Raw genomic sequence first — 25,717 nt, 5'->3', positions numbered from 1 at the left:
AATTACTGTGGAAATGCAATTATTTTTTTGTTGTTTTCATCTGTATCTGCCATATCATGACTGAAAACAGACTCATGCTTTTGGAAAGGAAGTAAAACTCACGCCTCTCTTCATTTTTTGTCTTTTTCTTCGAAACTCCAGATCCTCATTCCCCAGACAGCCTCCTTTGGTTCTGGGAAGATCTGAGCATTGATGGGACAGAAGCAGCTTGGTCCATCCTTCCCTTCCATATTCAGACTTTTAATGAAGGCCTCTTACTAATGACAGTAAAACACCACAACCCAAGCACTTGCCATAATTGGGGGATTTTTTTGCACTTATGAATGTGACTGCCTCGGTAAGGACTGTTCCTAAGAAGCATGTGGCACCGATGTGATGTGATTTACCTGGCTGTTCCTGCTGCTGGTGACAGAAGTGCTTTTCTATGCTCTGGTGCTGGAGCCTGTTTTTTGAGGTTCGTTCAGGGACAGAGGGCAGGAGGAAGCCCCCTGGTTCGGTGAGGCTTGGTGTGCAGCATGCACAGCCAGCGCTGCCCACTGTGTGCCCACCGGCCCCAGCCGCTGCCTCCCCTGAGAGGGCACCCTAGAAATGGCTGCTCAGCCACACAGGCCCGAGGGGGACAAGTGCAAGGAAAGGTGGAGTCACAGAGCCGACAGCTTGACTCAGTGGAGAGACCCACTGGCCGGTCCTGAGGCCCTGGCGCAGCACCTTCCCGCTGGTTAAATTGATTTCTTCAGTGCTTTTATTGAAGGCAGGAGATCCTGCCTGCTGCCATCGAAACACTGCTCAAGCTGGGTGGTCTTGTGTTAACCTCACAACCACCAGCTCAGAAAGTAAGAAATCCTTGTGGATCCGGGCATCATCTGCCTCTCAGTGCCTGGAAGCTCCTGGGGACTGAAGTCAAACCTCCCACAAACCCTGGCAAAGAGCTGAGGCCACCCAGCCCCCAGGCCCTGTGTGCAGGACATGCAGTCCTGCCCTCGGGGCTGGGCACCTCCTGCCCTCGGGGCTGGCACCTCCTGCCCTCGGGGCTGGGCACCGGCTCTCACTGGCACCATTTGCTGGGGCACATTACCTGTGACTTGCGGTTTTCAACTCTGATTTTCCCTGTTGAAGTCCTGGAGGGAGCACCGAGGCTCTGCTCTGGCGCTGGCTCTGGCCCGTCTGTCCTGGCTGGCTGGACACGGGGGGAGGCTGAGGGATAACGTGGCATGGGGACACTCCTACAAAAGCCACGTGTATACAGCACCAAGCGTCACTGCGCAGCAGAGAAGAGCTCTTGCCCCCAGCTGTGCTCTTCGAAGGTGAGCTGGGTTCAGCACTGCTCACCTCCTGATGTACGTTTTTGCAGGATTTGTCTTTTACCTTTAATTTCCCAAGAGGGCTTGTGAGTTTCACAAGCACCCACCGAGTCTTGGGGTCCTTCTCTTCCCTCCAATCCCTATCCCAAACCAAACATTCTCCCTCTACCTGTCATCCCCAGAAGTCCTTAGCACCCAGTAAGCTTTTCCCTACATCTAACCCCCTACACCTGCAGTGTTATCCCACTCTTGCTTTCCTCAGGGTCCCCTGGTCACCCTTCTGCCTTGCAAGATCCCAGGCTGTTAAGTAAACGGGGGGGGGGAGCCAGGCTGGGATTTTCAGAGGTGCTGGGTTTCCAGTGACACCTCATAGGTATTCAGGCCACCCTCCTCCTTGCTGACGAGCCTCATCTACAGAGTTTTCCTGCATAAAAAACTGCATATGTCAGAGAGGAAAGACAAATGACGATAGCAATAATGTGGAAGAACATCCTCTGAACATCTGAGAGGGCTGAATTCATGAACCACTTTTATCAAGGCGTACAAGAGGCACTTAAATAGTAGCTGCTGCTTATAAATAATATTGGTATGTTAAATACGCACATATTTTCACAGTTTTATAAAGTGAGTGTTCTCTGTTTGCTTTCAACTGGAAATCATAAAGTAAAAATCAATGAGCTTATAGCAAGCTTATATTATAGTCCTTGAAGAGTCAACTGACTCTATAAAAATGACTGTTTTCTAACGAAGATATCATTAATTGGATTGAGTTGGCAAAGTTTAAGTGCCTTGTCATATTTTGATTGCTATGCAGTGCTGGAGCTTATTGATTTTATAGAACAGCTTGTAGATAAATGTAATGATTAATTTCATTTGGTTTACAAGAACAGAAAACTCCTATGCAGAACTGGATGCACTATTTTATGTTTTGTAACTGCCTGTACCTCGCAGGAGCGTGGCTCTGGCTGTGAAGCTATGACAGGTGGCCTGGCCTTCCCTAATTTATTTACTCGGAAGAAATTCCTTTTTCCTCCCAAACTCATGGGGTTGTTTCTCCCCTCTTTCATTTCAAGGGCTTTGGGGGGATTATTTTTCAATCTTTATTTCCTGGGTGGGGTGGGTGTTTCTGTTTTCTTGCTGAAAAAGGAATGGTGGTGAACTTTTATTCTGTGTTTGTTTGCAGAGCTGTCAGCTGCCGCTCCAAAACCCTTGCGGACCCACTTCTAGGTCAGCGCTTGCCTCTGGGATGGAGAAGTTGGCTCCAGGCCCCCAGTGCGGAGTCCTGCTCGTCCCAAGGGGCCCGGCGTACTCCCCTGCTCTGCCCCAATGCCTCCCACCCGTGGCAGCTAGGGGCTCTCCCGGAGGAAGGAGCAGAGGAGCATCACTGCCGGGGCCTGCCCTCGTGGGCTTCCCGGTGCCCCCCAAATCCAGCCCCGCGGGGATGGCCAGGCTGGCTGCCGGGGGTCTGACTGCCCCACGAACGGGGCAAGCCAGGGCTGTGATCCTCATCGCACACATCCCAACAGAGCTGTGCTCCGTGGGGAGCCCGGGAGCTGGTTTTCCAGAGGCTCTGGGGTTATTTTTAGCCTTTGCACTTGGTGCCGCATGGCTGCCTCTGAATTACTTGGTTTCTTAATTGGAGGAGTTGATGTAAAAGCAAAGTGAGGGGAAAGGAAATACCAGCAGCCTCACTGGGGACACCCTGCCGAGCCTGGGGGTGACGGTTGTGCTCGCGCTGAACCGTCTCAGCACATTTTTGTACCAGCAACAGGAGCAATTAAAAGGATTGCAGGCCTTCACTTTTGCCCGGCCGGTGTTCGCCTCGCTCGGTGTTCTAATTGTGTTATGGCGCCCGCTGCTGGCAAAGGCGGCGAACTGCACCGGCCATTCCTCCCAACGCGCAGGCAGCGCAGAGCTGCTGGCAGTTAAGTTCCAAGCTACACACTGCCGGCAAGTTACCCGAATTTAAATCAAAGTTTGGATTTTTATGTTTGCCCTCAGAATGGATTAGTATTGAATTTCTGATCTACAAGGGGTTTAATGCGCCTCTGGATATCACCAGCAGAGCAGAAATCTTTTAGTAGCTTAAGTCGACCTGAAACTAAGACGGGGAAGTCACTTGGTACGGGCTGGACGGCAGCTGCTAACAGCCTGTCCCAGGAGGTACCCGCGCACCTCATTCCTCTGAACCGGCGCTCTCTTCTGCTCCAAACACGGGTGCTCATTTCTGTGTGATTTGGCACGACAGGTGTGGTTGAGCAGCTACCTAAAATAAAATAGCTGGATCGATAGGAGAACAAATACATGGTAGCTGAGGGTGCTCAAACCAGGCCACCAACAGTATGGTTTCTAGAACTAAGCCCTCTGAGGGGGTAGTTGACAAGGTCACCAGTTCTCCACGTCACTGCTGTGATCTTACATCCTAAACCATGTGGCTGGAGGGAAAAAAACACCCAATATGAAGCTAAAACCTACGCTCCCACTGGCAGCCTGAGCCACCCACATCCCAGCGCACATCCCAGCCTCGGTGGCATTGCCCTTCCTCCAGCGGTGCCCCGGGCTGCAGGACCGAGCCTCAGGTGAACCCTTCGGCTCTGCTCCCCTCCGGCTGCCCCTGGGCAAGGTGCTGCCGTGCCCAGCCCCACGGGTGGCTCCCTTTGGTCCTGGGGAGCGCTGCTGGCCGAACTCGGGGTGGCCCCAGTGGGTGGGGGGTTGGCACGTGAGGATGCCAGTGGCAGGAGGTGTCCCCGCTCCTCAGGCTCTGCCTGGCAATAGCTCAGTGCTGCTGGGAAACCCACTGTCACCAGCCCGAGATTTCCATGCCAGCAAAACGAAGGTTATCAGAACCACGAGAAGCACAGCATCACCCAGGCTCAGGCAGAGGGCAAGCCCCCCCCGAGGGCCTGTAGGACACCAGCCCTTGCAGAGGGCACCCCATTTTAACGCTCACTGAAACAGCGGGGCTATTCTGCCCGGTGCTTGCACGCCACCATCCGCAGGCACGAATCGCTCCAGGCTGGAGGGTGCAGCTCCATGCCAGGCTCGCCCCCCTGCCAGCACCCGGCTGGCCACTGCCATGCTCCCCACTCCTCCTCCTCACACTGGTGGCTGCCCTGGCACCGGGGCCATTTGAAACATTACCCTGAATAACCGAGATGTCAGGAAAATTGTGAAGCTAATCTCTGCCTAGGGTCAGCACCACTCGGCTGGGCACCAGCTGCGTGCTTGGGGCGGCCGGTGGCGGAGAAGCAGGGCACAGCAGGCAGAGAGGCTCCCGTCAGCGGCAAGGGAGCCGAGGTGAGGAGCCAGTGCCACGGCAAAACTGCCCTCCCTGGTGCTTTGCCCCCGATCACACCTCGTCGCTGAAGCTGCCTCCAAACACGTCTATCACACTGCGGGGGTGACTACCGCAGCTGGCATTCGCATGATTACCATGCTTCTCGATCTAAAAATACAGTTAAAATGTTGCTCTTGAGATATATTGTAAAAATGTCAATTTTAAGGGCTTTTTCACAATAGGGAAACAGTTCCTGGCGAGCTGTAATTCAGTTCCTGCTCCAAGGGGGACAGGGAGCAGTGGTGCCTGCATGCGGCACTCACAGGTGAGCTGGAAGGGGAGGCGGGAGCTCGGCTGTGCCAAAGGCACCGGCTTCGGTGGCAGCGCTGGATGAAAACCAGCCACAGATATTTATAAATCACTGTGCTTTACAGGCAAATGACTTCTCCTTAGATCAGAGGAAACAAAGTGCCTAGGAGGGGAAGACAATCTAACTTTCGGGAGGTTATCATGGTTTTGTCCCAGAACATCTGCCAGCCCCAGCGTCAGTGCGAGGCAACAAACACATGGCACGAATCTCGGAGTATAAAAGATGTGTCATTGCAAGAAGGAGTAGGAGGAAAATAAAGCAAGTTGACAGCTGACATCCTGTGCCATAATCCTAGAAATTGTTAATATTTACAAAATTAACAACTAATATAACTGATGACAATCTCACTCCTCCTAGTTGTCATGTGGATATTAACAGTTACCACCCGCTCCAAACTGGAAATATTACCCGTCTCCGGAGCTCCTGCTGCTCAGCTCGCGTGGGGATGGCGCAGACTCACCCTCCCAGCTCTCCTACCAGCACCAAGCCGTGAGCCAGCGCAGAGCACCCCAGCCTTGCTGGGGCTGGAAACGCCTCCTGACCGCACTCTGCTCCCTGGGAGGGAGCAGGGGTCTGGCAGAGCAGAGGGAAGCTTCTCCCTGTCCTCCGAGAGCCCAGCACTGGGCACTGCGTACTGCAGCATGGTGGGGCGTAGGCCCGGAGCAGGAGGATGGAGAGGATACGCAGTGCCTGAGGGAGGAGAGGCGAGGGCCATGCTGGCTCAGGTTGTACCTCCAAACAAGCTGCCATTTCAGGAGAAATGCCCATGCTGCTGGTCTAATTTGCCAGCTGTAAGGCTGGCAGCTAACTGATGAACAGATGCTACAGTGTCATTTCCTTAATAGGAAAGACCTGGCTAAACCCAAAATAAAGATGCTTGAATACCAGTGACTCCATGGGAAACATATTTCCAGACCAACAATCATAAAAAGGTGAAGCTTTTAGAATCGCAGTGTTGTTGCCCACATCTTTTCTAAATAAGAAAGAGAGTAACAGCAGTGCCCAGTTCTCAGAGCTGAGATTTTTTGGTTGTGGTTTTTTTTTTTTTTTTTTAAAAACACCTGTTACTTGTCCTTCACGACCACAGGAGGCAATACAGGGTTAACAGGCACTGTAAGTACAAGAAAACTGTGGATGGTGCCTGCGTATGTGGGATTTCTGGCTTCATTTTGCCCCATCCTTATCAAGGAGCATTAATTCCCCAGGCAACTCTTTGCACAGGCACAGCATATTGGTCTTACAGTAATTGTGGAAAGTTTTCTTTGTCAGGGTGCACTGTATGCAAAAAAATCATCAAACTCTTTCCAGTTCATCATATGCAAAATTGAAACAGACAATTGCATCATCATTTTCAAAGAGCTCCCAGGTGCTGGAAAGCTGTAGAAAGCAAATTTTCTTCTCACAGGAATAATTTTCTCCTCTTGAAGTGGCATGTTGTTGGCTGTAAGAGAGGTTGGCCCAAAGAGGCAACCTGAATGAGTGACTGCGAATGCATGGATGGCAAAAAAGTCCTTTTCAAGGCACCCTGAGACCAGGGATCTCATAGTTCACCAGGCCAGTGAAACAATATTGACCAGAGGAGCAAACGGCTGCCTCTACAGAGCTCCGTGCTGCAGGTGGCATAACACAACTGCTCACCTCGCGCAGCGCCCAAGGGCTCCCTGGAAAGGGCCTTGGTTTGATGGATCCTCTGGAGAAAGGACCTTGGGGAGCATCAGAGTGACCATCACAAGCTGTGATGCTCATTAATTGGTTCACCACAGTAGGCCACAGCAGTTCCTTTCTTTTAAGTACAATGGGGAAATAAATGTGACCCAATAAAATGAAACAAGTTGTTTTTCAATATTAAAAAAGCAATGACTCCAGAGAACAGATACATAAAATCATCAAACTCACATTGAAACTGTTGTGTTGTTTTCTCTAAGAAGCTGGTACCTTTTTAAAAACACCAAAACATTAGTGTCTTACATCCTAGATCGTTTGCTTTCCTTCCCCATGTCTTTTATTCTGCCCTGAGCCTCTGAAGAGCACTCCTTTCCCTCCCATTCTGTTTTCTGTTTGTAAAGCTTTATACATTTCATTTTTTCAAGATCTTCTCAGATCATCATCTTATTTTTTCATCTTTCTTTTCAAGAAACTTCTTTTTTCCTCCATTTGCCACCATCTTCAGTATAATACTGCTCCCTTTAGGATTTCTTTTATCCTTATCATCTTTATGCCTTTCACTTCTTCTTCCCCAGACCCTTCATACTTGCTTTTGCTTGTCAAAACTGTGTTTTGTCCTCCTTCATGGGGGAAGAAGTGGGAAGGTTGGGTGGATTTTTTTGCTATGAACACCCAGAAATGCTCCAATCAATACTTCGAAACCCTGCAGAGGAGAGCTTGCACGAGTCTTTCAACACTTTCAAAATTTGCAACAGCAGTTAATGGAATTCTGACTAATGCTTGAAAATCGGCAGCTTATTTTAAAGCAGTGCTGTAGCTTCCCACCAGTAATATTATCAGGCCTTCCCCAGCAAGCTCTTATTTTTACATTTGAGACTCTACCCCATGCTTTGAAACCCTTGTAGCCCTGCAGCAGCTTCTCTCTTCCTAAACCCCAAGACGCAGAGCAGGTGGCGGAGGCAGCCGCAGAGAGCACGCGGATGCCTTTAGCTCTGGCTGAATTCACTGTTCACATCCAGCGAGAGCCGCACGGCTACCCCGCTCGAGGAAACCATGCCCAGGTGTGCCCAGGGGAGGTTTCAGGATGGCAGCAAATCCAGTTTAGCTGGAAGTGAGTGTACATAAAACATCTTCAAGCCTGAAAGTAGGGGTCTAGCCATGGCTGCAGACATCTGCTAGGACAGCGGTGGCTCAGCCCCGTGGGCACTGCCATCCTCGAGGGCTGGGGTAGCATCCAGTGCCAGCGACGGGTACTGGGGGAAGAATCCAGAGCCTCTTCACCCCTTACCAATAGATGTGCCCTTGCTGTTTATTTTGTTCCTAAAGGAATTTGCAGTAGCAGTTTGGGGATCTTCTAACATTTCACTGACAGGGGCTTTTTGTAGCACGATCATTGTCTTCAGGTGCCCTCACATGCTCGTGCCTACCCTAGATTTACTGGTGTTCATTCCAGCTGCGGGGCCAGTTTTCACTGTTAAGTTCCTAACATGCACGTAACATACTGCCTCCACGGGCCTGTTTCAGTTGGACCTGTTCCCCTAGACAGACCACATAAGAGGTCTGGAAAATCCCCTGCAGAGCTTGCAACGGATAGAATTGACTGTTCCTGACAAGTCTACCATTTTTACTGTTTTCCATCTGCCTACCAAGACTGCCTCATTCTTCTGAAGTACTAAAGACCACTTAAAATGAGTCTAAAGCTTGATGCCAACTTCCTAGCCCTGCTTGCCAATTCAAAAAATCTGTTGCAAAATACACATCAATACATTTATTCCCAGACTAAGGCAACCATGTATTACTTAAATGCTGGGGTAATCCTAAATGCAATTGAAAGGCTGGTGCTGATATCAAAAGTCTTCAGATACAAAATGGCCTTTCTAGAAAGTACATCTAGCATGAGATATTTAAAACCTTTTCTTCTCTGATTGAACACAACAGGCCTGTTTCGGCAGTCTGGGCATACTTCCTGGCTTGCTGTCCAGATGGCAGTCAAAACTCAGAAATGGGTTGCTCAGGTATGAAATTCATGGAATTGGAAATCAAGGGCAGGAAGGTCCCAACAGGAGCGATTGAGGTATGAGTATCTGTTCTTGCTCCTTGAGTTTCCCGGTTACCTTTTGCTCTGCTAAGACTAAAATTGTTTGGAAACCACTGTCTGTAGATTTTAGGTTTTTCTTCTCCACTGGTAAGACCTGAAGCTATTTGAGATGTTAAACAATTTGTGACTTCTCAGCTTGGTTGTGGTGCCAGCTTTGTACAGATAAATATAGAACCTGTGGCATTTTCAAGAGCCGTTTGGAATAGCTCTTCAATACAAGCACCTTCAGCAGAGATTAAATACATTATTTGGGTTTTCTGCCCAAAAAGCACTTAAAAAATTGGCAGAAATACCGTTTTCTTCAAATGACAAAGTTCTCTTCCTCCAAACTGAGCAAACTGAGGCTGGCAATTGGCAGCTCTTTACAAAGACTTTTTTTTTTTTCTTCCCTCTCTCCCTTCCCGTACTCCTTGATTTCAAAATAACCTTCAAGGCAAAAAAGCAGGACACAGCAATATAAAAAAGAAATACAAACTGATTAAAATGTTTCACTCCTTGAACAGAATGCTTTACATCTTAACTAACTTGTATCAGATAAAGCGCTATCACATTCCTAACACAAGACATTAATACATTGCAGGAAACAGGACACATATGTTCCTCAAGAAATGCGCTATTCAGAAGTTCTACTGAAAGAAGTGAAACACAATACAAATAAAGACCTTTATTAAAATCACTTGGAATATTATATGAAATTTAATATTGTATAATATAGGTGCAAACCCCCTGATATTAACAGGATGTGATACATGTGAAGAAAGGACATTAATATACATATAAATAGAAAAGCTAAAATGTGTCTGACAGTGCTATATTAAATGGCTACATAAATGTGACCACAATTAAGAGAATATGTATTTTTGTATTCTTTAAGCAGGATTTTCTGAAGCAGTATACATAGTAAATTGGTTTTACCTCTAGTGTCTGCTTTCTTATGAGTAACAGGAGATGCGTAGGAATATTATAGGCACATGCAAAAGCAATGTAAAAGATATAAAAACAGAGGCAGAACCAGGGACTTATTTGTTCTTGGCTGCCAGAGGCTTACGGCTGATCTTCTTTGACTTGTCATTGTTCTTCTTTGGAGGCTCAGGATTCGCCTGCATGTGTCTGCCATACAGACTGCAAGGAAATGAGACAGATATTTGTGATACAACCATTAAACACAGGCTTTTATTCTGCAGCATGTTAAACAACGCATCTAGTTACTAGAAATAAAAAAAAAAAGGAAGGTCATATTTATTTTGTTTCAACACTGAATTTTCTATTGGATCTCATGCTGCAGTCATTAGTATTACGTTTTTCTCGACTTACCCGGAGAGTAACATGGGGAAGAGCAGGCCTTTGCAAAAGCAGCGAAGGAGCAAGCCATTTTGCCTTCAGAAACTAGCAACCTTTATTGCACATTTACGGGATTAAGGCTTAAAAGGCTGCAAGGATGTGTATTCAAGCCGACAATGACAAAAATTGGGTTGAACTGGAGAGATAGAGTGCCCGCTTAGAGCTAAGTGAGCATCATCCCTAACCAGAAAACCCAAGGGCTTGATAATGTGACAGAGAGCAATGGCGTCACACCCGCCTTCGCTGCTCACACATGATTGATAGTACTGGGCCAGCTACCAACACATCAATGCCACATTAGTAAGTACCACTGATTAAATGTTGACAAAGTATCCTACAATTAAGATGGCTAGCATTCACAGCGAAGCTAAATAGACTACATGGCTGAGAGAATCTTGCTAAATATCACATAGTAATTAATAGATAATTTATGAGTAATCCTGATTAAACTAAATTAAAAACCTACCCAAAATACACACAGCTCAAACTTAACTCCCCTTATTGACATAAAGTGCTTTTTGAAGACGGGCTTTGCGGGGGCGTCAGTGTATCTAGAAAGGAACTGAGACAAGCTTTGTGCCTGCTCATTCAGCTGTACGATCACTGGCAATGCTGACACCGACACTGAAATCCCTCTAAAGCTGTCCCCCTGCCAACCCTTCAGGGCAGTGCTGGTGAGTGCCCGCCCCAACCCTGTACTACACTGCCGCCAGTCAGGTCGGATGCTAACTTCTACCACTTGATAGGAATTCTGCTACTGCAGAAGGTAACAGCACCAGTTCCCACAACAGCCTTCCCTGTGTAACTGCACCTCCACCTTTTGGTGAACTCTGCCAAGAAGCAGGACAGATCAGGGGCCTGGGGTTGAGAAACTCTGAGTCTTCCTAGAACTGCCTCTCGATGTGTCAAAATTTGGGTGAGTAGCTGCCAGCACTGTTGCCACAGAACCTGGGTCCTGCATTTTCATGTATCTGGGGCACACGGAAGGACCCAACTGCTGCATACAAGCTGCACTGGTCCATCACACGCACCCTCGCGTGGGTTCTCCCTTGCTGCAGTCTTTGTACGGAGCTTGCATGTCCGTCCAGCCCTTGCTGCAAACAAGAACCAGGCACAAATCCTTTTGCTACTTTCGCTTAGTCAAGTCAGGACAGACTTAGTTACTCATGATAGGCTGTTGTTTATCCAGAAAGCACGACCTGATGTACAGTTCTGCAGTGGGTATTACCCTGAGCAGGTATCTCAGAGATAAAGTGACTCTTTATTTACAGTGACGACTTTTGCTTTGCTGTCTGAAACTGATTTCAGCAGAGGATGGGCCCTCCTTCTTCTACAGTGCCTGGCGGACTACGCAGTCAACTGTACATAAGAGACATTGAACAAGGATCCAAACAGAATTACTCTTGAATTACTGTGCTATAAGGCATGGCCATGGAGGGTCTATTTATGTCAGATACAGAGACATTTTAGCTAAAACATACATTGCTTTCTACAGCTTCCTGAGGAGGAGAAATGGAGAGGGAAATGTTGAGATTTTCTCCCTGGGATCCAGTGAGAGGATGCGAGGGAACGGTTCAAAGCTGCACCAGGGGAGGTTTAGACTGGGACATTAGGAAGCATTTCTTCACTGAGAGGGGGGTCAAACACTGGAACAGGCTTCCTAGAGAGGTGGTCGATGCCCCAAGCCTGTCACTGTTTAAGAGACATTTGGAGAATGCCCTTAATAATGTGCTTTACCTCTAACAGCCCTGAATTGGACTAGATGACTGCTGTAGGCTGCTTCCAACAGCAGTGTGAGGTGGCATGGTGTTTATTTTATTCTACTCTATGTCAGGAGGTTAAAAGCTACCGCCTGCTCTGAGTTCTGTTTTGCTGTATCTGGAAGATACTCCAGCTATGGGGTTCTTGGACGGCAGAATAAGATCAGAGCTTCTTGTAGGGTGGGGTGGAGAAGCAGCACTCGCTTTTACCTCCCCAGCAGCTGCAGTTTAACATGATGCTGCTAAGCAGGCTGCTGTCAAGGTGCACTGTACCCAAAACAGCCTTGCTCAAGGAAAATACAACTGTAAACTACGACATCACTTCACCTCACTGAAATGTTATGTGTGCCATCACCTCCTGTCAACAAGGGATCAGATGCCATTTCCTGATGAATGCAGAGAGCCCTGACCCTCTGCGATAACTGCATGCTTACTGTTAGCTACAATACACATATTTTTCTTTTTTCGTAAGAGATAAAGCCACAACAGCACAAGGCTATATTTTATCAAAGTACACAGCATGCATACTAATCAGATATCCATCCTAAATAACTGTCCTGTTTTGGAAGGCGTTAAGTGAGCTGAGGGACAGAAGATATGGAAGGAGATCTTTCGGTATCAGGAAATACTGTCATTGTGGACGAGCACAGAAGTGCCAGTCAAGGAGGCTGTCCCATCAGAAACAGATCCAGGGTAGAAAGTCAGGGAACAAGCAGCATGTTGTTCTCAACGATATGCAGCACAGCATTTGAATCACTCTCAGCAATGATTTTGTAACTTGGAGAAGTTAGCAACAGAGAAGTGGAAATGTATGCTCAAATCTGTGAGCACCATTAGTTAAATACTAAATTAATATTCAAGTTGGGTTTTGGCTCTAGAGAAATACTGCTATGTTGGACTAGAATGTGAGTTTTTTTCATATAATAAGAAAGTCTCCATTTGGGACTTTAAGCGCTGAATTAACAGACAATCCACTGACCCACTGTATCTGAGCACAAAAAAACCCTCATGGATGGGAACAGAAGTCCCCTGTCACTGTCCTGTTTTCCACCTCCTGCCACCCCATCACTCCTTTGTCCTGTTAGTGTCAACCCAAAGAGAACTGTAACAGCTTTAGTAGTTTTCAGGTGTTACATACCCTTTTTTTGCTCAGTTTTTTTGCACTTTTTTGCTTGGGAAAATTTACATGACTTTCTCAGATGACACTAGCAGCATTCATTCTGCCTCTCATTCCTTGCTTTCTCAGTGCAAATGTTCAAGTTTGTGGACTGGCAGTGCTCAGATCAGTGAACAACTTCTGAAGTGAAAGGCTATGGTGAGAATTCTACTGACTACATAACTGCTTTTCAAGAAACTGAATGTTGAACGTATTGAATGAACTTCAGAGTTCTGGTGAGGTCTACTTGGGCAACACCTTTTGACTGCGAAACGAGGTCCAGTGGCCACTGCACGCATTAAGCAGTAAAAATCCTAGCTGACCTGTGTTTTTGGTAGCAGTTCTTCTTTGATATTTGCTCCTTACAATATTCAGTGCTATTGCTGCTCCAGCAATTCACTCCACCCCATGCAAATACATTAGCAGTAGTGGATGTGCATGAGTTGCAGGCATCTGCAGTACTTTTACATTCCTTTTACTTACTCTCATGTCCAACCACTTCTATCAACACATGCACAGTAGTTTCATCCAGGAAAATAATTATCGGGTTTGAAATAAATCAAATATATCTACTTAGGTTTCTCTGGCAACATTTCAAGGAAGTTTCAGCTGCACACTGCTATCTCAACTGAAGATAAGTGCTTTACACTCTATCACAGTAGTCTGCTACGCAAAGAGCAAGGATCAGACGTATTTAGATTATACAAGCCTTCACAGACAGGGACTCTCTCTTGTGTTTGCACACATCAAACACAAGGAGACATATGGTGTCACAACAACATTTAAATACAATAATGACTGCGATAATGCCTCTGGGACAGAATTTGCCTTCTGTTACACTAGGGAAAAGAGAATTCACAATTTTCAATGAACTTCTGGTACAACAACAGACACCACTTTTACAGCTCCCATGGAAAAAAAAAACCCACATCAGAAAACAAACAAATAAATAAATAAATATAAAAAAGAAACAGGAGAAAAAACCTAATGGAACTGATCTGCACAGAGAAGCAACTATCTGAATTATATGATAACCTATAACCCTTTATATGTAACAGATGTGGAGTTTACATATATAGTCCTTAATGATTTTGATACCTACTGGAAGGATACAACCACAGAAACTACAGCTTGCATGTCACCGTCTGTCAGCCAAGCTGTACTAACTGTGTACATGCTTTTTGCTCTGGCATCACTGCAAAGTCAAACATGTTAGGCAGAGACACTCACACACCATCCTCAGCAGAGGTCAGCTTAAGACATGCACACAGACGGTTATACAGCTCAGCTGATGGATGGTAATGGACTAGGAGATGGCACCTTGACATACATGCCTGTATGACCAGACACTTAGCAAAGGCAGATGGTCTCCACGAACAAAGAAAGGAATACCGAGGTAGATTGTGGCTACTGTTTCAAGGCAGACTTGTGAGGTAAGTGCCGACAATATATTCATGGCAGCACCTTCGCACTGGGTACTTTGGAATATCACCTGCTCACAGGGCTGGTGTAGCTCTGCATAGGACACTACACACAGTTCGCAGACCAAAACCTCAGCTGAAAAATGAAATCTGGAGTGCAAATAAATATTTGAGATGTTTGCAGCAACAGTCAGAAGCCAGTAGTTATAACCACAGCTCACAAACTGCTGAACCTTTGTAGACTTAGCAACTACAGTATTGCATGCAGCCTTGTCATTATGTTAAAGTGAAAGAGGAAATAAATGCAAGACGCAAAATGCAGAAAGCCCTTAGGCAGAGATTTCGAGTTGCTTTCGTTCCTTGTATATATTTTTCAAAGCAAGTATCTCCCATGAACAGAATTGTTTCTTTGTATGCAAATATAAGCATGAACGAAATCTCCCTGCGTTCACTATCTGCCCCACTGGAAGTAACAAATGTGAGCACTATGGCTGCTGCAGCAAAACTAACAATATCAAGTGAGAAAGATGCTCATTAAACTTCATCATTCTGTCTACTTTAATGATGCTTTTACTTAATAAAAATTCCCTGAGCAGTTGCAAGGATATTAGGCAAGGTCTTTGGTTATGTATCAGGGGTCTGAGCTGTCACTAGCAAGCATGCAGTTCAGGAGGGGCATTCCCAGGAGGAAAGAGTGAATACAGCTTTCTTGTAATAAATTCAGAGTGAATCAATAACCACAGCCTGCCACATTACTTAAGCATTTAGGAAAGTAGGTGATCCTTCTACATTAAACTACAAATTGCTAAATGTTGCAATTTACAGCATAAGATCAGGTACAGAGCCTTGTAACTTGAAAGCACACAGTCTTGCTACCAAAATCTTTGAATGTAAAAAAGAACCACAGTTAAAATTTATGAAGTCCAAAAGAGCCACTTTCAAAACCCACCTTCAGCACAATTGCCTCCAATTTTTTCTCTCTTGTACAACAAAACACTCACTAGCTGAAGGCTACATGCTCCCAGAGATGAAAACAGTGAACTTGTGTAAGCTAGTGAATTAAAGTATTCGATGCACATGCTGATTTTCTGGAGTTTAAGCACTTTGAAAGAGGATTTCAAGAATGAACCATAAGAAATACAGCGCTCTCACTTTATGTCTGCAATAGACCTACAGGGTGAGTACTCAGTACGAAAAGAACACGCACAGTTAAATACAATTCTGGAGATACCACCTCCAGGTATGTCTGATAATCTGAGAAACAAAGGTGAAACATTCCAGGACTGCTCACTTTTCCAACAGCTCAAGCTCAGGTTCATGTGGGTATTTAATGCTCAGATGCTGCTTCCAATGTATTTGCAGTGACCTCAACAGCACGGTCCCCAGCCCCAGCTGCTGAAGCAGGAGAGAGGAAAGGCTGAATCAGTGGCAATATCACTAGAGACCCCTGAAAGAAGTGCTTGCAGGACTGATACGTGCTGGCAGCCTGTATTAGTTACAATTCTCCAGCACTTACTGCAAGATGCTTTTGCCCTGGCAGTTTTTGCATAGCCTATTGGTGCTCTGGTGTCTCCTCTGAGCTACTGAGACTGGCCTTTGTTCCCCTGGGAGCTGCTAATGTGTCACCTCCTCAAACCACATCTTCTCCCAGGAAGAGGACAGATACTGGGATTTAATTTGCCAGTAATGTACCAATAAGAAAAATAGTGGGGGTTAAAATTACTTTGCAAATACCACATTATTTTGGTAGTTTACCAATAACTTTTTTTATCCTCTGTGACATAAGTCAGATGATTTAAATTAAGAGGAACAGTACATGGGTAAGTGAAACCAGTTATCTGTTTTCCTTGTACACTTGGATGGCAAGCTACAGTTTTAGGATTCTTAATAAAGAAGAACAGACCAGAGTGACTCATTTTATCCAGCTAATTTTTTTGCCCCTTGTTTGCGAGTGCTCTGAAAGCAGATGGCAGCAGTGTCAGAGATGTTCATCATCTGAAGCTCTCTGCAAGTTTCTTCAAAAAAACTCAGCTTTGGCCTGTCATCTGCCTGCATGCCAGCTCACTGCTCACGCTCCAAAATGGAAGCGGCGCTGGCTGGCCGAAGGGGCAGGCGCTGGCAGTGCTGCATGCCTGCGCCGCCGCAAGAGCCTCTGGGCTACTAAACCTGCAGCTCTTCATGTGTTGTAAAACTGCTCCGGTATTTTTAGGTCTGTAACAGTTTGTCTTCCTGTATTGCCCACTCACACTCTGGTATGCCTAATATTTCAGATTGCCCAAATCTCCACACACCACAGCCCAGCCCCAAGACACTCCGAAGTACAACAACATGTTATATTTTCCTGTTCCACCCACCCCACTAATCTTCATAACCCAAAGTTCCTGCAGAGTTTGCCCTGGCATCCCCTTTCCTAATCCCAAGTTCTGCATTTCAGCTTTCAAAGAGACTTTCTGCATCACCAGAAATCCCTAACCACCTCAAGTGCTCTCTGGGATCTTCAACCCCAGAAGCACTCTGCAGGGAAACTGATCACATCTTCCCATCTTGGTTTAGCTCTTTTTTTTTTTTTTTTGTAGCTAGTGTCTTTTTTCCAAGGCTGATTAGATAAGAACGAGAGGATTCAGTACAGGTGGAAAGCTAGGTCTCCAAGCCCATGTTGCAGTCTGTGGAGATCTGGCTAATGAAGCCAGTGGAGCAGAGAGCTTTTTGGGTGACCAAATACAAGGGTCTGCTGTGAGGCGCTTGGTCGCTATACTCTGTTACACATCTTCACCAATTTTCACAGTGGACAGTAGGTAGCTAGCTGACACTCACGTTTAGATATTTTAAAATGCTAGATGAAGTCCACCCAAAGCAACCACTCCCTCTCCATCCCCACTTTGCACGCTCTCACAAGCTGTTAGCTACCTTACGTTATAGACTCTGCTGAGTCATGCAGTCCAACACTGACTTTCTGAAAATTCCTGCCTAAAACCACTCCAAAACTAAATAAGCAAAAAAACCTGTTCTGCCAAAACTGTGCTGGAGCTCACTGTCTCAGCGACTGTGTAGAACATGCATCCTCCAAAATAAGCCCACCCATCCCATGTTTCCTACTGGCCACTTCACCATTCAGTTCCCCGACAGAGCTCTCTTCTGCCAGATCCCTCAAGCCCAGGCTCTCCCCTCTACATTTGCTGTCCCATATACCTGAAGAAGATAAAACCTCAACCTCTATGTGCCATGTCTCCTACCCTCTTTCCCTACAGGTTACTGTCAGAGATGGCCCCTGACCAGATGGACCTCGGGCCAGAGCTCAGGAGCTCCCTGTGGTGCTCCTCACAACAGCACCATCAGCCTTGCCGCAATAACTCGGCAGCCCAAACACAGCAGTTAGAAAGGGAATACAGTTCAGTTGGATGTACAAGGAGACACCTCGGGGCAGACATCTCTGTGTGGGTAGATTTAGCCAAGGTAAATATGATATACAAACACCTGCTCTCCTACAGGACTGGCGATTGCTGGATAATTCTAATTCTGCCAGACATGTCCACTCTTAAACTGGTTAATTTATTCCCTGCTTCTTTGAACTCACCATCTTGCATGTTAAGAAGAACTATTTTTTTTTCCCAGAAAGGAATTCCAAGCAGGTGTTAGGCATTTCTTTAATTAATATACAGTAATAAAAGAAAGTCTTCTTATATTCTCTGAGGCTAGCAGCCTTTTGAAGCAAGTACTTTAAATGTGATGCTTGTTAGGGGAGCACAGTTGGAAGCTCATAGAAACCTAGCAAAAAAAAAAAATCTTTTTTAAAGGAAAATGTACAGACCAAGATTTGCAAAACTGGCTAATTTTTGCATATCCAACTTGAAAGATCTTAGAAGAAATGCGGCTTTTGGCAGGGAGGGTTTTGAAAGCACACGGAACACCAGTATCTGCTTTCTAAAAGTCAGACCTATCTAATGCTCAGGGAGCCTAGCACTGAAAATTCCAGCTGTGTTACAAAGCCAGAGACACACACACAAGAGGGGCCTCCATGGAACTCATGAAGACGGAAAGGAGAGGATGTGCTTATGTTTATTTCTTTAAAAACAGAAACAAACACAAATTCAGATTTCATCTAGAGAATCTATTATGCTGATAAAACAACCCCCAGCTAGCCCAGTATAATGAGACAGCAGCCTGAGAGCACCAGGGAGAGAACAATTCCTTTCTGCACCTGCATAGTCCTAGCAGATTATCTCAATCATGAAGAATTTCTCACCTGGGACTTGTATCTTCAAGCACATCCAGAAGGGCTGATCTCCCTTCTCGCACTCCATTTCAAATGGATTGGTGAGTGTTTCAGCCTACAAGTGCAGACCAGTCCCTGGATCCAACCCAGGCACAGAGAAATGTCATCGGTCAGAACCTGAAGTCCTCATGGCTGAGAATTCCCACAGACTGCAATGGAGTATTTTCCCCCTTGTTTTATTTTCACAGATCAAACGGTGCTTTCCCTCTTACATATGACTAGAAAAAACAATTTAGTGCCAGATACAAGCATCAGCTGTAAACTCTGAGGGCTGAGGTATCCACTAGAATAAATTACATCTTCCACCTAATGAAGCAAAACAAATTAAGAGCCACAAAATCTACACGAGCAGGCTCAGCTTCTTTGGCAGAAGCCAACACAGGTGGCTGCAGAGAAAAATGCACCAGCCAGAAGCAAAAAGACCATTCAAGTGAGAAAGAAGTGTGTTCTGTTTACTGAAGTCATCTGTATCATCATAACCCTTATCTTTATGTATTTGAAATTCCATGAGCATGCAGTAGATAAATCCACAGTCTGCTCCATTTCACCAAACCATGCTGTTGGCACCATGTTCAGGGCTACCTGCCCACTCTCAAAACAAACCCCGGACGGGCAGCGGACACGGTGCACAAACATACCGACACGCAGCACAGATACCTTCCTGGAGCCGGCTGAGCACAGCCATCTTCATTCTTACGTTATTTCAGTGTTGCTGTCTACATGGAGTCCTTTGGGCTTAAGTAAACCAGTGCTCATTTTCCTTTTTGAACGCTACGCTAAGGGGCTTGCTGCTCAGATAAATCCCCTTACATAATCTTTATTATTGACGTACTACATGCATTTTGCTGGGCACCTAATTAACATTAAAGGAAAGGAAAACTGAGGGTAAAAATAGCTAAGTGCAAGCCAAGGAACTTTCCTTAAGTTATTCTATGTCTGGCAGGTATGTATTTCTTTTCCAGTAACTAGACAAAGTGTACCAAAAAAATGTATAGACAGGACTCTGGGGAAATACTGATACTCAGAGTCTCTTTTTTTCTCTCTTTTTTTTTTTTTTTTTTAAGCAAAAGTGTCTGAGTTAGAGCCTGCCCTGCTGCACACTGATGACCGATTTCACTGGCAGTAGCAGCGAGCACATTCTGGGGACCCCAATTCTCCACACGCAGGGTTTATATAGCTGCCCTGCTCTGCCGGGCTGGCTCCCATGCCTCTCCCAGGGCTCTGACCTTCGTCATCCCTATCGGCCACGGGGCCAGACACCTAACTGCTCCTCAAAACAGACACAAAGACTGAACAGTGACAAGGGACACAGTGACATGGTGGGGAGCTCCAACCAACCTAACTCCCCTGAATCGCCACTCCCAAGACCCTCAAAGGTGAAGGACTAAGCCCCAGTTCCACCACACAACCCACTGCCATGAGCCAACACAAGAAACTCTTTCTGGAAGGCTGTGCCAGCTCTGGGGACCATTGTGTAAGGGGGGCATAACTGTGGGATGCTTAGGGGGAGACTTGGGATTGAGCAGAAGTATTTAAGGATTATACAGGATCTATGAGGTGTTTAGGGGAAGGACCAAGAGAGTGGAAGGGAGGGATCAACATGGACGGCAGAGAAAAAGCGCAGGAAAATGGGAAGAGGATCAGGTGGGGAATAAATGAGGCCAATGGTGTGCAAGCAGGAGGGTGGTCAGCTTACTTGCTTGGCTAAGCTCTGAGCCAGATCACTTCCACTTTGTCCTACCTAAACCCTGTTTCTGTTTTCTGTGTGAGTGTGCTCCCTGTTCGGACAGCATGCGTCACAACGTGCATGCATGACTCATCAGCAAAGTTCAACCCAGACTAGCTGGTCACGAGGATGGACCGAGCCCTGGGTACCAGAGAGACCAAGGGTCTGAGTCCAGCCCTCAGGGATGCTGAGGGGCTGTAGGCTGGTAAGGCTGGGTCTGGGGGCCGGATACTTCAAACATCAAAATTTGGGAGCCAGGTACCAGAGGGATCTCTGACAGGGACTTCCCTGAACGTGGATTCCTAGAAACACAGTCTGGCTGGTTTGTCCTCTCTGTATTTATGTGGCCACCTCTCTCACCTGTCTTCCTGCCATGCTAATTTGTGGTTAGCCTTGCTACTGGCAGGGTGCGGGAACAGGGCTACGGAGCAGCTGCTCGCTGCTGTCAGTGGAGAGCACTGGCTCTCTCTGGCTCTCCCAGCTCACTGGATTTAGCTGCTTAAGAGCACTACCAGGAAAAAGGTAAAGAAATGAGGAAACTCACTTCACCTTTTTCACAGAAAGGACCACATCTGAAATGCTACACATCACAGACAATCCAGTTTCACCCAGTCACCTAAGTCAGCTTATGTTGGAGTCTGGAGTCCTTCCAGAAAGGCTGTTCCAGGGGAGCCTTCTTGGATTCAATTTTTGAACACACATAACACGTCAATGCAAACACTGAGTTTTGCCACCTTCCTCATGAAATCTCTTTCCAGTTCCCAAACACAGCCCTTTCAACTACCCCTGGCCAAAACTGGCACAAACAGGCCAACAATGTCAATCTTGCAGACACTCTGATGAGTTGCGCTCAGACAGGTCCACATGCATGCAAAGGAGAAAGGAGTTTCAAAGCCAATTTCAAATTAATTGTCACCATTCATGTTAAAATGCTGGAATTTTGAAAGCCAGAGACTTCATTATGGAAGCAAAAAAATACAATGGTTTTCCAGTTATATATCTACTGTTGAAGACCAAAGATGGTCACACAGATGCCATGTAATAAAATGATACAGACTATTCACCTCATTTTCCAGCCAGTTTTGAACAAAACATTGCAGCATTAATATTTGGCAAACAATTACTGGGTTTTAAGCAAATCTTTGGCACTTTTCCATGGCTTTTACCATGCCAACAAAGCTGTTCCAGAATAATTTCAGGTGGGACCTATGTTATGTGGCAGCCAATAATCTTTATGGTAGCACTGCAATGAAAATGTCGCTTACTGTAATGAGCGGAGATCATAAGTTAAGCCCCCAGCTACCTTTCTACTATTTTTCATTACAGTCTTTCTGGGTTTGCTATGCTTCAGGAGTACTCAGGGAATTACACCAAATTAGGCTCACTAGTCAGCTCTTCATTACTCAGACCACACTGAAACTGAGCAATCAGCAACCTGAACCAGCTCCTGAGGTTACACAAGACACTAACATTTGTTTGAATATTTACCATTTCTTCTTTAGCTTGTCCTCTTTCTTAAAGCTCTGTTCTGTAAAACAAACTTGCCTATAGTTGGAGGCAGTTCTGAAACAACAGGAAAATCACAATATTTTTTTTTTTCACATCATTAACACCCTGAGCAAAGGTTTGGGCTTCCTTTCATCTACCAGAAACCAACTGTGATATACTCATGCTTTCCTGACAGCAGGATTTTTCCTAGATTTGTGTTCCATAATGCTGCATGAGCTGGGTGAGACAAGAAGTCTCACCGTGTGAATCCTTGTCCCCACTCCACTGCAGATTTTTACATTTTCTTCCTGCCCTCTTGCAAAGCAAGAAGCTGACCACCCCTTTGGAAAACAGCAATTATGCTGACATCAGTAAGTTCTGATGTCATCCAATCCACACAACTTCCCAAGTTGCTCCCAGCGTCTTTCAAGGCCCACAGTGTGAAGAACATAGAGCCTTTACAAAGGCTTTCTTCTCTCCTGTCGTCTGTCAAGATGCAATGGCAACATGGTATCAGCCTGGTATTGATTTCGACAAAATCAATACAATTTTTGCTTCTGATTTCAGTGAGTGCAAGGTTTGGCCTTTAATGTCATACAATCAGATCGCAATCACACCTGACAACTGAAAATCCACTAGTGCACACCATGCAGCACAGGCTATCCCATGAGATGGGTCTCATCATAGTCTTCTTGGAAATCACCTACATTTCTTATTTCAGCTCCCTCCTGACCAGAGTGACTTGGGAGGCATAAAGACCTTTAGATTACTTAAGAATTACAACAGAGGTTTCATAATAATTCGTGTCGTAATTAGTGTTAGCAACTGAGGCATATCTTGGAAACTGTGCAAAAACAAACATGGCTTTACGATGTCAATCAAAGAGTGTATTCTTTATTATTTAAATCATCTACACACGGCCACTTATTATCCATGCAAGCAAACAGGCAAACTGCACTTGCAGTACAGCTCGCAAGCCCCAAACTGTACAACAACATACGAACAACATCTAGGCTATGAACACCGGAGTGAAAATTACGTCTTTTCATCACGTACTATTAATAGCTAGGGCCAATGAGTCACTCTGTAAACTTCTTAATGCACACATTAACCAAAATAGTTTCTCTTACAGGGAAGATGGGATTATGCATACCAATATGATCTGGTTTTGCTGAACATCTTTTTGTCATAGCTAGACAGCACACATCCTAAACTACTGGTGCTTACATACACACGTGAGTTAGAGGAACAAATATGGAACTTTTACTTAAAAGGACAAGAACTAGTTAACTTGTTCATCAGACATTTGCAAAAGGCACCCACAGAAGCCTTCAAGAGTGATGCAAAATAAACCAGTGATTCCACCTGCTTCTGGGCAAAAGGAAAAGGAACATGGAGTTGAAACCACTTGCACGGAATTGGTCTAAGTTCCACAGTAGCAACAAAGGCAGAAAAAGTGCAACAATGGGGAGCCAAACTCCAAGCTGCAGTCATTGAAGATAAACTGCAGGACATCTACTCCTCATCTTCTTAGAAAGCATTGGAAAACACATTGTGGGGAGGGCAGACATGGTCCTTGGACTACTGTCCTTACTTTCTGGTTCCTCAGCACACAGGCTACTAACACGTTTGCCAAATGCCAGCCTATGCATGCGAAGTAGCAAACAAGCACCCCCTTACTTGTGCAACCGTCCTAGTATTCCCCAAGCTTGCAGCATGGAGCAGATTTATGAGAAATGCAGGAGTGGGAAAAGCAAAGTGGCAAAAGATTTGTCAACAGCTCTCTGTCACTGAGAAAGCACTTCATTAGCCTGTCAGTTGCACAGTGTCTAGGAGATACATTTATTGACAACTCACTGCCAATTGATCTAACATCTATATAAAGTCTTCTTATGCAATGAGCTTGCTGATTCACATGATTATGAGATCCATAGAGAACTAATAGCTGTACTAAGCCCCAAACTGCTCTAATGGTCTAAGCAAAATGAAACCAGAAGTGGCAAAATCCTACCAAAATCTCAGCACTTGGACCACATTCGCTGCTTACAGCACAACATTTTAAAATGAGATTAATTTTTGATACACTTGATAGGTGGGATATGAACTCATGGTGAATAAAAGTCCTTACGCAAAACACCGTTTTTCACTTCTATGCCATTTGTGCTTATGGGATTTCTTTTGAAATACAGGACGTCTGCATTTTCTACTCCCTCAATTTAGCACGGAAGTACCCAGCGATGTTCAATTCTGTATGCCAACCAACTGCTCTGTGCGGCTGGGTCCCTCAGCCTCTCATCGGGTGAGGATAATGCTGCAAATGGCTAATTGATCCTGCAGTGCCTTTAACAACTGGCAGTCACTCCACACAGCCAGCAGCATTCCTGCAGCGTACACGCTCCTAACCCTTGCTTGCTTTGCTTTGTAGTACCTGTTTTATCACTTCATGATAAGGCAGCATCAAAAACAGCAGGAATAACCTATTCTGGCATCTCCATCTGGCACTATATATCAGACTTGTGCTGCTCTGGTGGATTAGTTTCAGATCCCTGTTGGCAGATCAAAGGCAGCAATAATAACCACAAATCAACCCCTCTTTAAGGCCTAAACCATCTTCGCCCTCATGTAGGATGCCTCATTTCTTCACCAGTCTGGAGCCCTTATAAATACCAACTTTGCCTTTGGAATAGGATTCCAAAAGGATATTCATGAGATTCAAGATCCACATGGCTGCTGCAATAGAGGGGGAACATCTGGTCCCTTTTGCAATAACTGTGTTTGCATTCTTGAGATTGCCCTCAAATTCTTGATGCCTACGGGTCAGGTCTTAGCTAAAGGCAGTGGGAGTTTAAACATGACTCAAAGGCTAAGTATCAGCTCTCTGTCTGGCTGTGCTTTACCGTCGAAATGAGATTTGTACTGCAAGAGAAGTAGCTTTTGTTTCCTCCCTCTGTAACACCTTCACAGTGACAAACCTGTATTTACCATGATGTAGCCAGGCAGTTCCCTAGGACTCAACTCACCCAGAGATACTGTAACAAAACACCAAACAAACCCTGAAACAAACAAACAAAAAACCCAAACAAAACCCACAACACCCGTGCCTTGGATTTTACCAGAGAACACCTATTATGCTGTAAAAGATATACCTGCATGGGCAGTGAAGACATAAAACTCCTCATCTTTCTTTAAGTCTTTCAGTCTTGTAACTTGCAGTTTGAACTGTCTCTGAAGAGATTGCAGCATCAGCTAGAATTAGCAACAGTCCCAGGCTACTACATTCTGCCTAAAATGGAACCCAGAAATATTGAAAATGATAGCTGCTTAAAGATGTTCCGAAATTCTTAAGAAAAAAATGAATCAATTAAAGGCAAACAGTGATAAAATCCTCTTCTGGTGCCAATATTGCACACCAGTGCAATATATTGACCTAATATTTCAGGGTTACCATATAAGGACCCAAAGAACATTTTATCTTAAAATTGTTTTGAATATAAATGTAAAGTACTTTGATCCCGATTTTTTCAGTATTCAATTAAGATACAGTTCCAATCAACTGACTGTTTATCACTGATAATTTTTTTACTATACACATAAAACTAGAACATTGTCTCAACATATGGAAAATGTGGATAGTACATATTGCTCATAGCTGCACAATTTTAAGAACTGTAACTGTACTATTTCTAGAGAATTTTTAAACTATGACAAAGATGCATGCTATTGAAGAAAAATGGCAAGTCTATAAAAAGCTACATGTGTTTGAATCAATCAAGTATAAAGAATATATTTTTTTTTTACAGTATGATCTTTTTACATGCTAGTGTAAGTATGAAGTCAGAAA

General features: G+C 45.3%; 1 protein-coding gene and 1 long non-coding RNA gene across 2 annotated transcripts in view; one reads left to right on the top strand and one right to left on the bottom strand.

Moving 5' to 3' along the window:
* The first annotated feature begins 1,018 nt into the window (after positions 1–1,018).
* Positions 1,019–9,585, top strand: LOC308063434. Its single transcript, XR_013927956.1, has 2 exons — positions 1,019–7,763; positions 7,834–9,585. It is a non-coding gene; the product is annotated as an uncharacterized lncRNA (long non-coding RNA).
* The window catches only part of RSU1 (Ras suppressor protein 1), a 110,196-nt gene continuing 93,839 nt past the window's right edge, over positions 9,361–25,717 (bottom strand). The window contains exon 9 of the mRNA XM_080386384.1: positions 9,361–9,833. Coding sequence (XP_080242510.1) covers positions 9,731–9,833 — 103 coding nt within the window. The 3' untranslated portion in view covers positions 9,361–9,730. The remainder of the gene's footprint in view (positions 9,834–25,717) is intronic.

The sequence above is a fragment of the Falco punctatus genome, assembly GCF_963210335.1.
Source record: "Falco punctatus genome assembly, chromosome: 4".
Classification (NCBI taxonomy): domain Eukaryota; kingdom Metazoa; phylum Chordata; class Aves; order Falconiformes; family Falconidae; genus Falco; species Falco punctatus.
The sequence above is the reverse complement of the archived record's forward strand: the minus strand, read 5'-3'. Positions and strand labels throughout refer to the sequence as shown.